Here is a 14822-nt window from a genome sequence, read left to right as displayed (position 1 = left end):
TTGCTAGTTCATTTGGATCCTACCTCCAAGCTGTCCCTGTATCCTATAAGAACTTTCCAGTCCCTAGAAGATGCTCTCCTATCTCCTTTCCCTGCTCCTGCAGTGGTGTGCTGGGTGTGGGTGAACTTCACTCTCTTACTTGTGAACTTCACTGCCTGATGAACCCAGTTTCCATTCCTCACTCATTCTAGGCTCACCAGGCCCTAATCAGCCCTAACTCCCACTCCATTCAAGGGCTTATCTCCTTCCTCAAGATGAACAAGTTTCTCCTGAAAATACCCACCTCCACTTCTTGCACTGTCCAGTTTTCAAGGCCCACCTTAAATGTCTCTTCTCTGTGAAATTTTTCTCTCTCTCCCCTCCCTTCACCTACCCCAGACACCATCTCTTCTTTCTTCGTATCCCTAAACTACCATCATTGACCCTAAACATCTGTTTGGATTGTTGAAAAGCTTGGGTTTTAAAATGAGATTTAAAGGCTATGGTTTTGGAGGTATTTTTTTGTATGTTCGTTTAATCATGCACTGTTTTGATTTATTAGAAGTGAGTTACACCAAAGCCAGGGTTTGGTTCCTATGTTTGGGGAGGGAGGAAGTGTCACTGGTATTTGTGATGTGGGAACTGTAATTACAGTTAATTTAGAGGCTTTCTGCTGACTGGGCTGATGTTCTGTGACTCAGATTTACTTAGATGCTACACTGTTTCCCATTCATAATCTTACTTTAAAATGTTAAATTATTTTACAGGAGTTTAGAAAAGTAGATGTATGTGGGGAGTAGGTAGAGGGAGTCAGGGGTGGAGGGGTCAAGATAGGATGTCAGGAAAGGAAAGAAAGAGATTGCCAAAGTAAAAAAAAAAAAAAAAAACTATATGTGATATGTCTGGACAACATCAAGAAAATGTGCAATATAAAATTATACCTATATAACTTTATGAAAAATTGTATGAACACATGAGCAATGACCCAAAGAAAATACAACTTAAAAGATCATAAGTGAGCATTCTGGAGTCATGCTATGTTGGCTTTTCACATGGCCAACACAGGTGTACCTTGGGTAGGTCTTAAGTCTCTACCAGTTTCAGTTTTCTCTTATGTAAGTGAGCATCAACTAAACAGCACCTCCCTTTATGATGTTGTGAGAGTGGCATGAGTTTCTACATAAAAAGCACCTAGAATTGGGTCTGACACCAAGGGACACCCCCTACCTGGGTACCTTGGGGTGGTGATAAAGGGTTCTTTGCTACCTGCAGAACATTTTTGTAGCTTCAATTTTCTTGCTGTCATTCTTCATCTTATCTGTCTCCTTTTCCCCTCTTTTTGATTTCCATATCACTGATTTCTGTCTTTCTATTCCTTGTACCTCAGTTTGTATTATTATTATTATTAGTAGTAGTAGTAGTAGTAGTAGTAGTAGTAGTACTACCCGGGATTCAACCAGGGGTGCTTAACCACTGAGCCACATCCCCAGCTCTTTTTTATATTTTATTTAGAGCCAGGGTATTGCAGAGTTGCTTAGGGCCTTGCTAAGTTGTTGAGGCTGACTTTAAACTTGCCATCCTCCTGCCTTGGCCTCTTGAGCTGCTGGGATTACAGGTGTGTGCCACCACACCTGACCTCAGTGTGTATTTTTGAGTTGTATTATGGAGGATGCCAAAAAGTTTCTTGACATTTCATGCTAGATTTTGATAGAAATAATTTATAAAAAGTGTAATTTTTTAATATAATTTTTTATTTATATATGACAGCAGAATGCAATTCAATTCATATTACATAAATAGAGCACAATTTTTCTTTTTTTTAAAGAGAGAGTGAGAGAGGAGAGAGAGAGAGAGAGAGAGAGAGAATTTTTAATATTTATTTTTTAGTTCTCGGCGGACACAACGTCTTTGTTGGTATGTGGTGCTGAGGATCGAACCTGGGTCGCACGCATGCCAGGCGAGCGCGCTACCACTTGAGCCACATCCCCAGCCCTAGAGCACAATTTTTCATGTCCCTGATTGTACACAAAGTAGAATCACACCATTAGTGTTTTCATACATGTACTTAGGATCATGATGTCCATCTCATTCCACTGTCTTTTCTACCCCCATTCCATCTCCCTACTCTTCCCTCCTCTTTCCCCTATCTAAAGTTCATCTAAAGATCCTCCATTCCTTCCATGCTTGCCCCCCATACTCATTATGAATCAGCATGTTTATATCAGAGAAAAAATTCTCCATTTGGTTTTTTGGGACTGGCTAACTTCACTTAGCATTATGTTCTCCAGCTCTATCCATTTACCTATGAATACCATGATTTTATTCTCTTTTATTGCTGAGTAATATTCCATTGTGTACATATGCCACATCTTTTTAATCCATTCATATATTAAGGGCATCTAGGTTGGTTCTAAAGTTTAGCTGTTGTGAATTGTGCTGCTATAAACATTGATGTGTCCCTGTAGTATGCTATTTTTAAGTCCTTTGGGTATAGACCGAGGAGAGGTCTATAGCTGGGTCAAATGGTGCTTCCATTCCCAATTTTCCAAGAAATTTCCATACTGCTTTCCATATTGGCTGCACCAATTTGCAGTCCTACCAACAGTGTATGAGTGTACCTTTTTCCCCACATCATCATCAAAAAAGTGTAGTTTTTTCCTTTGAGTTATCTTTTTGCTTATTCTTCGTCTTATTCTGAAGTATTTTTATAGGTTATATGCCATTTGTTTATTTATTTTTCACTTACCCATCCTCAAAGAAAACAGTGAATCTCATGAATTTTCTTAGACAAAGAAGAAAATCAATATTTAAATAAAATAAATAGTTTAAATAGGATATCACAAAAAATGAATTAATTTTAAGTCATTTTGTATGACCTTTAATCATAAATATAAATATGCACTTATCTTTAATTTAGACTGTAAGCTCTTTCTGAGTTCTGCTAATTGCAGTGTCTGTTGTCATCTGAGAGCAATCCTGCCCATATCTAAGATTTCTAGCTTCATGTCCTTCAAGTGAAATGGGAGTTAAAGAGACTCATGAAACAAATTGAATGTATAGTCTCCTTAAATTTTTATACTTGTTTTCTATGGTTTCACAGTTGTCATGTATTTTGAAACAGTTCTTTTAGCAACTTTCCAAAGCATTGAATTTGGGTAGAAATAACAACTTAATTGTTGTGTGTTCATATCCTCTTGGTTTATGTCACATTTAATTACGTAATAGTAATAATGAGTACAAAGTGTCAGAGTGGGGCTGGGAATAACCATACTGAATTCTGTGAGCATCCATTCAACCAGCAATGAAAGTGAGCAGAGGGTCCCAAAGAGGATGCCTGTGAGTCATGAAGGTTCTGATGTGTGGGCACTGGGTAGTAAGGGTTGCAGAGAGGATGGCAACCATCCCTGAACCCACAGAGACCACCAGATGGAAATCAGTTAAGGAACTTCCACAAGCAGTGGTTTTCTTACTTTGGTGTGTATCAGAATTATCTGGATGGTTTACTAACACACAGATGACTGGACCACAACTTAGAGTTTCTGGGCCATCTCACTGATTCCTGTCTACTACCTGGGATTCAAGCAGGGGTGCTTAACCACTGAGCCACATCCCCACATGGGGTTGGGTGGAGCCAAAGAATTTGCTTGCATTTCTAACAAGCTTCAGGTAATGCTGCTGCTGCTGGTCCAAGGAACACATTTGGCAAACCATTGAATTACACCAACCTGGACAGTGTGTATGGTGATACCATACACAGGACAGAAAGTCAGGTGTTATTTCTCCACTTGTCTTTACCCACCTTGTGGTGGATATTCACCCAGTGATCAGACACTAGGTTTTCTATTCCTCTTAGCGCTTGATGTTCTGTTGAAACCTTGTGTGTGTGTGTGTGTGTGTGTGTGTGTGTGTGTGTGTGTGAGTGTTTGTGAGACAGAGAAACCTAGTTACATTATTTGGAAATGGTTGGAGAATGCAATGATGAGGGCTTTTAAAGATTTTGTGTTCACTGTTTTTCAGCTTTCTTGAAAAAAAGAGAAAAGTACCAGTTCTTTCAAAACTGTGCCTGCTCTTTTTAAGTCACAAGTCCTGCTGTCTCTTCACAGGGGAGAACAAAACACCCTCACTTCTGCATGTCAGAAAGCTTGGCAGGAGCTTACAGCTGTGGGTGGGAAGGCGGCCTTGTGGTCTGTCGTCAGCACGCTGAAGACTTTCTCTGAGAATGAGACAGATTATCTGATTGCTCTGTAATCTCCCTTTCAGAACTGGCTGACGGAGCTGGAGATCTTTGCTATAATCTTCTCAGCTGCCATCCATGACTATGAACACACCGGAACTACCAACAATTTCCATATCCAGACTCGGTGAGGATGCTGACCTGTTGGAGAAGAGGCGGGATCGGGCAGGGGTAGAGTTTTAGAAGTCAGAGAGGTATTTGTCACCTGTCTTTTACATGGTTACTCTATTTTGAGTTTCTGAAAAAAAAATGAGCATATACACAAAAAATTGGCCTGGTCAGCGTCAATCAAGACCTAGGGTATAAAAAGCCATCTGCTCTTAATTCTTGTATTTGATTCAGATCTAGCAAGCAAACATTCTCTATTTTAATTGTTCTTTATTTAAAATGTCCTAGGCCTGCTCTACCTATTTCTGATAGGTGGTAGGGTAGTAGCACAGAGGCCCAGAAGCCATGCAGACTAAAACAGGGACAGGTGATGATTGGACTATTTCTGTTGACATCAACAGTAATTGAGCCTTCTTGACCTCTGATCTCTGGGGTTCTGGTGAGTTGCTCTGCTCATTTTCTCTGATTTAATTTCTGTTCAGTGCCTGCACTGTTGTTTGGCACAGGGCTTGGGAAGCTGGGTTGTCTCATGCCAGCCACCTTCACCATGAGCAACCTGTGCATCCTTCCTGATGAACAGCACAGGTAAACACGAACCTCCACTGAGAATAGTACCTGCGGGTCCAAGTGGCCCATTCTGAACCTCCTGATCTTTAACAGACATCAATGATTGATTTCAGGATGAAGGATTTTGATTTTGATATGCTTTCTCCCGAAGATGTGGATCTATCCAGTCCTTTCCTCCTCTGTGAAAACCTAAAACCTTGCCTTTTCTCAGGACACTGTGATGTGGAATTGAACAGAATCTGACAGTAGGGTTAATTGGGCTTTGGTATAAGAACCAAAGAAAGCTTGGATTTGGGGAAAGGTGGTAAGACAAAGAGAAAAATCATGGGGGCAGGGGTTGGATAGTTGAATACTAAATAAATACTTGCTGATTTCACTTGAAAAAGCAGGTGTGTACTCCAGATAGGTTTGTGTTCATTGAATCAATCCATATGTATTTAATGAACTCAATGCTAGATTGTGAGGTGCACATACAAATGACAACATCATCTGGTCTGTTAGGAGGGGCATTCCAGCACAGAGGGAGTAGACAGGAGGGCGGAAGCTCTTTGCTTTAGTTCCTGCTCCTGCCTTCCTGCATGGTGATCTCAGCCACAAGGAGGCAGCCCTTTGTAGTTCTTTTCTAAGGTACTTAGATGGAGGGAACTCCACAGAGCAGCTCTGCTCAATGTGGGTCTGTAGGTGGAATCTTTGCTCTGAGGACAGAGACTGCAGTGAAGAGCACCTGCTGCAGGAAGGGGGGGAGGTGGTTGGAGTGACTGTGGATTTTGCCTGGAGACCAGAACTAACGGTCACAACTCAAGAAAGCAGCTTCATTACAGGAGGTGAAAAGTAGCTTCCTGCCACGAAATACACACCCACTGGTACTTAACTTACTCAGCATATCTAAAAGGTCTTCTTTCACCAAGGCATTTGTGTGTTTTGTATTATCTCCTTTGGGAAATTCCAGTGGGTCCCATTAGGCTCCATTTAAAATGAAATTCAAACACTGGTCTTCTTGGACAGAGCTTTATTCAGTGTGTCTGAATCAATGTGATCCTTCTGCAGAAAACTAAGTCTGTGACTTAGTTTGTCCCTCGATGGACAACATGTTAAGCCTAACACTTCTGAGGTATGCTAGTGACATCCCAAAGTTTGGCCAGTGGCAGGTGAAAGCTATCTTGGGAGCACTGGCCCTTCTGTCAGAAGTCCTCACCTCCGTCCCAGCCCTGACACTCAGCCACCATGGGGCCCTCAGAAGCCACTTTACATCTCTGCGCTCAGCTTCCTTGTTGAGAAATGAGTGAGCTTTAAAAATCCAAGCCTTCATTCAATTAAAATAAATAAATTCAATTAAAATAATATACAGCTCTGTTTGGTGACATTCAGTTAAAAAATGGTCTTAGAGAAAGTGACAGCTGTCATATAATTTTGGTTTTTCCTTTCTCCTTCCTTCCTTCCTTCCTTCCTTCCTTCCTTCCTTCCTTCCTTCCTTCCTTCCTTCCTACTAGAGATTGAGTCTAGGGACACTTTGCCACTAAATTGTGTATTGTCCTACTTTTTATTTTATTTTAAGTTGCTTAGGGCCCCACTAGGTTCCCGAGGCTAGCCTTGAATTTGCAATTCTCCTGCAAACTCCAGGGTCACTGGGATTACAGGCATGGGTCACCATGCCCAGCTCTATTCTCTACTCTCAATTATCAACATGTGGCTTTTGCATGAAAAAATTTTTAAGATCAAGAGGCAACTTGCAGACCATACCCAGCAGGGGATATGTGTTCAGAGACTCACAACTAAAATAAATAAGTTGGTACATTCATTGAATTAAGTAAAAATTTTAACTTAAAAGTTATTCCAGAAAATATAAGAAAGTTTGACATAATCCACATTTTAAAAAACTACCTTTGCCACTACTTCAGGTCATTGAGATCTGGTTATATAGCTTCCAGAGAATTCCTGAGCTGGATGACACAGAATTCAAACCCAGATATTGATATTGAGGGAGCCTACATGCATCTGTTGATAATTTATAGTGTTCCTTTGAGGTTCTGATTTATGCAGATAGCATGAGGGTGGAGATGGTTCTGAAACCTAGAAGAAGTGCATGTGTACTCCATCCTGTGGGCATTCCCTGCAGGGATTCCGGGGGGAATGTCCTGAAAAGTCCTGTGTGGCTCTGTGCAGGTCTGATCCAGCGATTCTATACAACGACAGATCTGTATTGGAAAATCACCATTTGAGTGCAGCCTATCGCCTTCTGCAAGAGGATGAGGAGATGAATATCTTGATCAACCTCTCAAAGGATGACTGGAGGTAAGGATGAGATGTGAGAGATCTGGAGCCAGAGAAGGAACTGGGCAGACAGATGAAGTGTACTGCTTTTGAAGAAAGGGCATCCCATTTCAATTTAATTGTTGTAGCTCTCACTTCTGTTTGCAGGTACATCTCTCTTATGTCTAATTTTTTTTCTTGTCAAAAAATGTTGAAGTGTTTGTAAATAGAGGCTATAGACCATGATGCTTTGATCCCATCTGTTTAGTTTTTCCATCTTTACAATGTGTTTCTAATAATGGGTTGGAAAATGGAAGGATTTGGGGTCAAATAATTCAGTGTTGAGCTAAAACTTCTTGAGGAGGAAAACTGGAAAATCCTCTTCTAACAGTATCCAGTTGAGGGTATTTTGCAAAGATTTCTTGTTTGTTAACTTAGAAAACTTGTGTTGCTTTTAGATAAGCTTCTTAATTCTGAACTTTATCAGTTAGTGTTTGTGAAAAACACCTTATGTATTTGATTTGGACTCTTAGCGATCTTCTAAAATTTTCTAAGGAAATTATTTTACACTTAAAAAAATCCTGAGTACTTATTTCTGTCTCCTAAATGACAGTGTGTGATTTTGGATTTAGGCACTCCTGGGTTTGAATATGGATTGAATCACATAATACATGTCTGACATTGAGGAAGTTAATCTCTTCCAGAAAATAGATAATAACATTTACTCTACAATGTGGTTAGGATTAGAATAAATGATATCATCCATTTAAAAGGCTTTGCACACGTTGTAGAAGATATATAACAAACCCACAACTCATTGTAGCTATAAATACGGATCAAGGCATTTTTAAACTTAGAGACAAAATTTCTCCATCCTTTCAAGGTTCACTGTGACAGAGAAGAGCTTCGCACAGATTTAGAGGCATCGGAGTTTTAAAGTATTGCATGAGGGCCTGTTTAGGTAGTAGATATTCCCGGCCAAGTGACAATCTAACAAGTTGCCCCAAAGCTTGCACAATTTGCATTATTGCCTCTAACATACTTTTAAAACATAGCTATGCCACTTTTTTCATCTTTATTTTTGTTTTGGATTTTCTATCTCTCTTTAGCTATAGTTCTCCAAAATTTAGCTGCATTATTTGTGTTTCCATTCCACTGTAACTATGAGCTTCATTCACTCATTCAGCGAGTCTGGTGTAGACACTGCTTCACCCAGCATAACCCAGAATGCATCAGTTCACACCAGGCACATTGTTGCACACCAACCCAATCATCCTTGCTTATCTCTGCATTCTTATTGGTGGATATTTGTGAAGTACCAGTTATGAATAACCTGATATTTACTCTAAACAAAGAAAGTTATAAAATCATGTGAATACATAGGTAGAATTAGTATAAAATATAAACAGACTTGTCTCTTGAAAATACAGTTGATTGGAATCTATTTATATGCTTGCCTTCCATACCTGTGTTTCTTATTCAATGCTATGTTGTCTCATAGAGTGAATTTAAGTATTATCTCAAGGAAGGACTGATATCATGGAATGTCTCAGTTACTGGTGGAAACTTCTGATAGTTATAAACTGTTGTACCATGTTTTATTTCTACACCTGTTTCTTGGGATTTACATAATACAAAAATTACAGCTTATGACTTTAAATTACATGATTAAGTATTCTATCTTCATTTAAGGACAGCTTGAAATATTATTTTGTTATTTTATCATATTTTATTAGTTTTTAGATACAGTGTGGTATTATCTCATAAATGAAATACTAATTTAATAATTAGAGCTCTCAGCTAATCACATTGACCCAAAGACAACATATTTTAGCTTTCTATGTCTTTCTCAGAAAGAAATTTTAATAGTTGGTAGGTTCTATCAGACTTTTTAGAACCTTTACAAGCAAATGTATTACCAGATATTTATTTCATTTCAAATTGGAATAACATGGAATTCTACTTTTGGCAGGCCAAATAAGCTGTTAATGAACTGATATGCATGCAAATAACAGCTAGAAACCCTGAAAAAAAAGTTTTTATATGACTTCATGACTTGAGGGATTTAGGGAGAACAAAATCAGGCAACTTTTGAATGGATGTCAAAATTTGGAGAATGTGACAAGACAAGGTAAATTTGCTCTTTTTGTGACTTTGTAGGAAATCTCAAGTGAAGGTAACACCTTGATATCATACACACACACACACACACACACACACACACACACAAACACACACACATATAACTACATTCCATCTATAAGAGATATGCTTCAGATATAAAGATACAAATAAGATGAAAGCAATGATATAAATATACCAACAGTAAGTATAAGAAGATAGAGTGGTGATCTTAATATCAGGTAAAATGAACTGTAAGAAAAGGAGTATTGCCAAGAGAAAGAGAAAGAGAAAGTTTTCTGACAATGAAAGAGTTAATTCATCATGAATAACGGATCAATCATAATAAATATCACATAACTACAGATCTCCAAAATATAAAATATAAACATTAGTAGGAGAGACAAGAGAAACATGTATTTCTATAATCTTTGGTCACTATGGATGTAAATTAGAAATCATTAAAAGTATCTGGGAAAATCTCACATAGTTGAAAATTAAACAATACACTTCTAAATAATTCATGGGTCCAGAAAGTAATCACAGGGAAAATTAGAAAATATTTCAAATTTAATGAGAATGAAAATGGCAGCATATTAAAAATTTGTGGAATCCCATTAAGGCAGTGCTTAGAGGAAATTTATAGCTTTAAATGCTCATTTTAGGAAAGGAGAAAGATCTGATCAAAATGACTTCAAGGAAATAGAAAAAGAAAAGTAAATGCAAAGTAGATAGAAGAAAGGGAATTAGCAATGATAAGTGAAGAAATAAGAAAAAACAGAAAACAAATAATGGCAAAAATTAAAGTTAAATGCTAATACTTTGAAAACAGCAAAAACAATTTGATGTCTCTGATCATACTGAACAATACCAAAGATAGAGAACATACATTACCCATCAGATTCTATAGACACCAAATACATAAGAAAATATTATAGTTTGATCTCTTTGATAATCTTGATGAAATAGACAAATTCCATTAAAAAGAAGAAACATAAAATCTGAATATTCCTATATCTCTTAAGATAATTGAATTTGTCATTTAAAAAAAAACCCTTCCCACAAAGAAATCTCATCCTTGGATGGTTTCACTGGCAATTCCATTAAATGCACAAAGAAGAAATAACCGCAACTTGTTAGTCAGCTTTATGTTTTGTCATGTGACCAGACTACCCAACTTAAACTTAGAGGAGGAAAAGTTTTCCTGGGCTCATGAGATGAGGCAGAACATCGTGGTGGAGGGCATGGTGGAGGGAAGCTGCTCAGCTCATAGTAGTGGGGAAGCAGAGAGAGAGAGGTGGTGGGGAAAGGATGAGGTTGAAGAGAAGATAAACCCTTCCAGGGCACGTACCCACTGACCTAATTCCTCCAACTATGTCCCACCTCCCTGTAGTCCATTCAGCTCTCCATGGATGAATCCATCAAATGAACTACCATGAGGTCATAGCCCTCATGATTCAACCATTGACCCACTACTGAACCTTACTGAATTGGGGCCCATGGGTTCAGTAATGGGCTTTTGGGTGGACATTCCACATATCATGACATCAACCTTACACCGATTTACTTAGAAAACAAAGAAGGAAAAAATATTCTCCTTGTGTTTTATGAGGTTTAATTTTGACACCATACGTATACCCTGCCCAAAACATCATTACTTTAATATTAAAGACCAATATATCTTGTAAACATAGGTAACAACAATCTTTATTAAACAATAATGAAATTAATATAATTATATATATATATATAATGATAATGCATCAGTGTGTGATGACTAATTTTATGTCAATATGACTGGATTACTGTGTGCTGGATATTGGATCAAACATGATTTGGAATGTTTCTGTGTGTGTGTTTTTAAATGTGATTAATGTGCGAAAGAGTAGACTCAGATTGCCCTTCCTAATATGGGTGGACTTCATTCAATTATTGAGGGCTAGAAAAGATAACAAGGCTGACCCTCCTTGAGTAAAATAGAATCCTTCCTGCCTATCTTTAAACTGAGACACCAGTACACATCCATTAGAATAATGGAAATTAGAGACTGACAGAAGTAGTCAAAAAAAAGCTGGAACTTTCTTTCACTGGTGGTCAATATGCAAAGTGATACAACTATTTTGAAAAATGTTTGACAGTTTCTCATAATAGGAAAAAAATGGCTACCTAAAACAACAACCATTGTACTTCTAGGTACTGACCCCAAAGAAATGAAAACATATGTTCACACCAATAACTTGTCTGTGAATACTTGTACCATCCTTATTTCCAATAGCCCTCAACAAAAATCTAATTACCCAAATTGCCCATCCATTGGGAAATAGAACTTCTCACTTGTGGAATAACCTGGAATATCCACTCAGCAATAAATGGGAAGGAACTGTTGATGAACCACTGCACGGATGAATGGCAAACTATTGTGCTGAGGAAAGGAAGCCCAAAACAAAAGAGTACATTTTTGTGTGTGTGTGAGTGTGTGTGTGTGTGTGTGTGTGTGTTATGTGTATAAAATGGTTAGTGCTCACTGAGTTATGCAATTTATACAGAAGCAGTTTATTCTATGTAAATTATAACTCAACGAAGTTGTTAGAGACAGTAAAATGATGAGTATTTTACTGGGGTTCAGAAGAAGGAAGAAGGAGGAACTAGGGGGAGCATGAGAAAATTTAGAATGCTGAAATTATTCTGTATGATACTGTAATGATGAACACATAACCTTACGTATATGTTGAAAACTGTAGAACTGGGCAATGTGGTGGATGAACCCTCGTGTATGTACTTTAGATAATATGTCAGTATTGGTTCTCAGTTGTAATAAATGCACCACACTAATGAAAGATGTTAATACTAAGGGAAACTGTGCAGGGAAGAGGAGGTATATGGAACTCTCTATCCTAGCTGCTCAATTTATCTGTGAACCTGAAACTACTCTAAAAACTAAAGTCTATTGAAAAAAAAAGGTAGAATCCCTTTACCTGAAATATAATATGGATTATCAATCTAGCTCCTAGAATCATTTTCAAGTTAATTCATCCTCAAAACTTTGAATTGAGTTGAGAAATGAGCACTTTAATATAATTTTCAGCTTCATTGGGTTTTCCTGTGAGTTACTTTTCCAAATGATGTGTGTATTTCATGAATCATATTCCTAATAAATGATTTCCTTAATCTTTAACCTTCATTTATTCCTCATAAAAACCCACTGAAAAGAATCTAATTAGATTAGAAATGTCACAAATGATTAATTGATTTTGATTAGAAGTGCCAAAAAATAAACTAATTTTTCTTTTCCACTTTTTTTTTCTTTTACTTCTATCCTTTTTTCTCTGTGGGTGCCCCTGAAAGGGAGTTTCGAACCTTGGTCATTGAGATGGTGATGGCCACGGATATGTCTTGCCATTTCCAGCAAATCAAAGCAATGAAAACAGCTCTGCAGCAGCCAGAAGCGTAAGTGGGCTGGTGACATAGTGTTTTCCTAGGTGTTTTTACTGAGGCTTCCTTGTCCCTGTTGTACTGTAAAAGCACATTTCCTTCACATAACCTTGTTGGGTGCTCTCATAAAGTGGGGGTGTTTGGAGGAGAGTGCATGAATATTATACATATCTCACAATTAGGCATATTCTTATCAGAGTTGAAACAAACCATAGGGCCAGCAACCGTTTGCCCCTTAAAATTTAAAATAGTCCCTTGTGAGCAATTAAATGATCAAAGATCCACTTAAGGCAGAGACAGGAAGTAAAAGCCTGTGATTCTTGGATCCTTGTCTTCTTGAATGATACAGCCCATGAATGGGATTGAGTCAGAAGCATCCAGTTCAATAAACAGGGAGACCAAGGTGATGTGTACCCCGTCACTGGGCGAGATAATGCCCCTTTCCTTCATTTAGCTAAGTTTGCATTTGAGATGGGGGAATGGAAGGGATTTAAACTCTCAGTGATTTTTAAAATCCTTCTGAGGATAGATGTGTGCTCGTTGAGAGTGGCCACTTTGCTTTTCAGAATCGAGAAGCCCAAAGCCTTATCCCTGATGCTGCACACAGCAGACATTAGCCATCCTGCAAAAGCGTGGGACCTGCACCACCGCTGGACCATGTCACTGCTGGAGGAGTTCTTCAGACAGGTACCTTGTTGCTGTGCTGGTCATCAGGGCTGTCATCCCTGGGTATTTTAGGAAATTCATGTTTGAGACCACTGTGATTAGGACTCTTGACATTAGTTATTTTCTTCAGGTGGAGTGGTGGGTTTCACAGCTTTGATCCCTCCTTCCTGGATATATCATGTTTGAATCTTAACCAAATTCTGATTCTCAGGACATTATAAAATGTATCTCTATCTTATACATTTCTGTTTAGAAGAAAAAGCATTTTCTATGTCATTTGAGGACCCCTCCTCTTTATTTTCTAATGGATTGAAAAAATGGTACTTATTTTGGCATTGACCTATGGGATTAAGTTGTTAATCTTTAACTCATGTCTCTGTTATAATTGGTGGGGTGGAAACATCCAGGGTATTAAATTCCAAAACCAAGTGTGGCAAATCAGGGTAAGGAAATCATTAGACACTGTTTTTCCAATTATATTTAAACTTAACCACATCTTAAGATCCAGAGTTGTGTTATCTACAAGAATAGACAGAGTCTTTAATGAATATACATTGCTTTCAAACAAATTTAAAAATACATATTTAGAACAGAGAAATAGGAAGGAAAATCATGCACATTACCAAGACCAAAGTCTTTTCAGTTTCAGGCATGCATACCTAACCTGGTCTCCAAAAGAATTATGTTCAGACATCTGCTGAAGATATTATGGCCTAAGGTTGAAAATGTAACATGTCAATGGTGTGACCTAAGTTACAGTTAATTCAAGTTAATAAAGTTAATTCAATTAATTTTTCTTAATTGAAGAAGGGAGGTATAGGACATGGATTTGGAGGTATCTAAAATTCCATAAAATACTACTTATTAGCACCAGTCTTACCTTTGTCCTTTAAAACTGATAAGGGATAGGCTCTTTAGCTATGTCTTAGTCCATTTTCTGTTACAATAACAAAGGCCTGAGACTGGGTAATTTATAATGAACAGCTATTTATTTAGATTATGGTTCTGAAAGTCGGAAGTCCAAGACCATGGTGTGCATCTGGTCAGAGCCTTCCTGCTTCATCATAACATGATGGAAGGCACCACGGAACAAATCTGTGAGCTCAGGTCTTTCTCTTCTTACAAAGCCACTAATACTGTATGCCACTAGTACTGTATGGGGGGACCACTCTGATGACTTTATCTAATCCTAATTACCTCCCAAGTCTTCATTTTCAAATACTAGTAATATGTGACTTTAGGGATTAAGTTTTCAATATATGAAAATTTGAGGGGGACACATCCAAACCATAGCACACTGATTACAAAAGATTTTTGGAGCAAATTACTCTTGTGCTTTTTCATAATCTTATGATTCTCATTTGAGGGGAGAAATTGTAGAATGTATTTCTGTGTATTTTGTTCCTTCTGAAGCTGTAAATTTTAGTGATAAAGTGGGACTAGTGTCAACAGCATATACAAGTCA

At 37.9% G+C, this 14822-nt stretch overlaps 1 protein-coding gene across 3 annotated transcripts in view; it reads left to right on the top strand.

Annotated features, from left to right (window-relative positions):
* Pde1c (phosphodiesterase 1C) overlaps nt 1-14822 on the top strand; it is a 588396-nt gene that overhangs the window by 492465 nt on the left and 81109 nt on the right. For all 3 annotated transcript variants that reach the window (XM_077796773.1, XM_026401540.2, XM_026401541.2), the window contains 4 exons: nt 4240-4340; nt 7052-7180; nt 12605-12706; nt 13258-13378. In XM_077796773.1, coding sequence (XP_077652899.1) covers nt 4240-4340; nt 7052-7180; nt 12605-12706; nt 13258-13378 — 453 coding nt within the window. The remainder of the gene's footprint in view (nt 1-4239; nt 4341-7051; nt 7181-12604; nt 12707-13257; nt 13379-14822) is intronic.

This window comes from Urocitellus parryii, chromosome 3, assembly GCF_045843805.1.
Source record: "Urocitellus parryii isolate mUroPar1 chromosome 3, mUroPar1.hap1, whole genome shotgun sequence".
Classification (NCBI taxonomy): domain Eukaryota; kingdom Metazoa; phylum Chordata; class Mammalia; order Rodentia; family Sciuridae; genus Urocitellus; species Urocitellus parryii.
The sequence above is the reverse complement of the archived record's forward strand: the minus strand, read 5'-3'. Positions and strand labels throughout refer to the sequence as shown.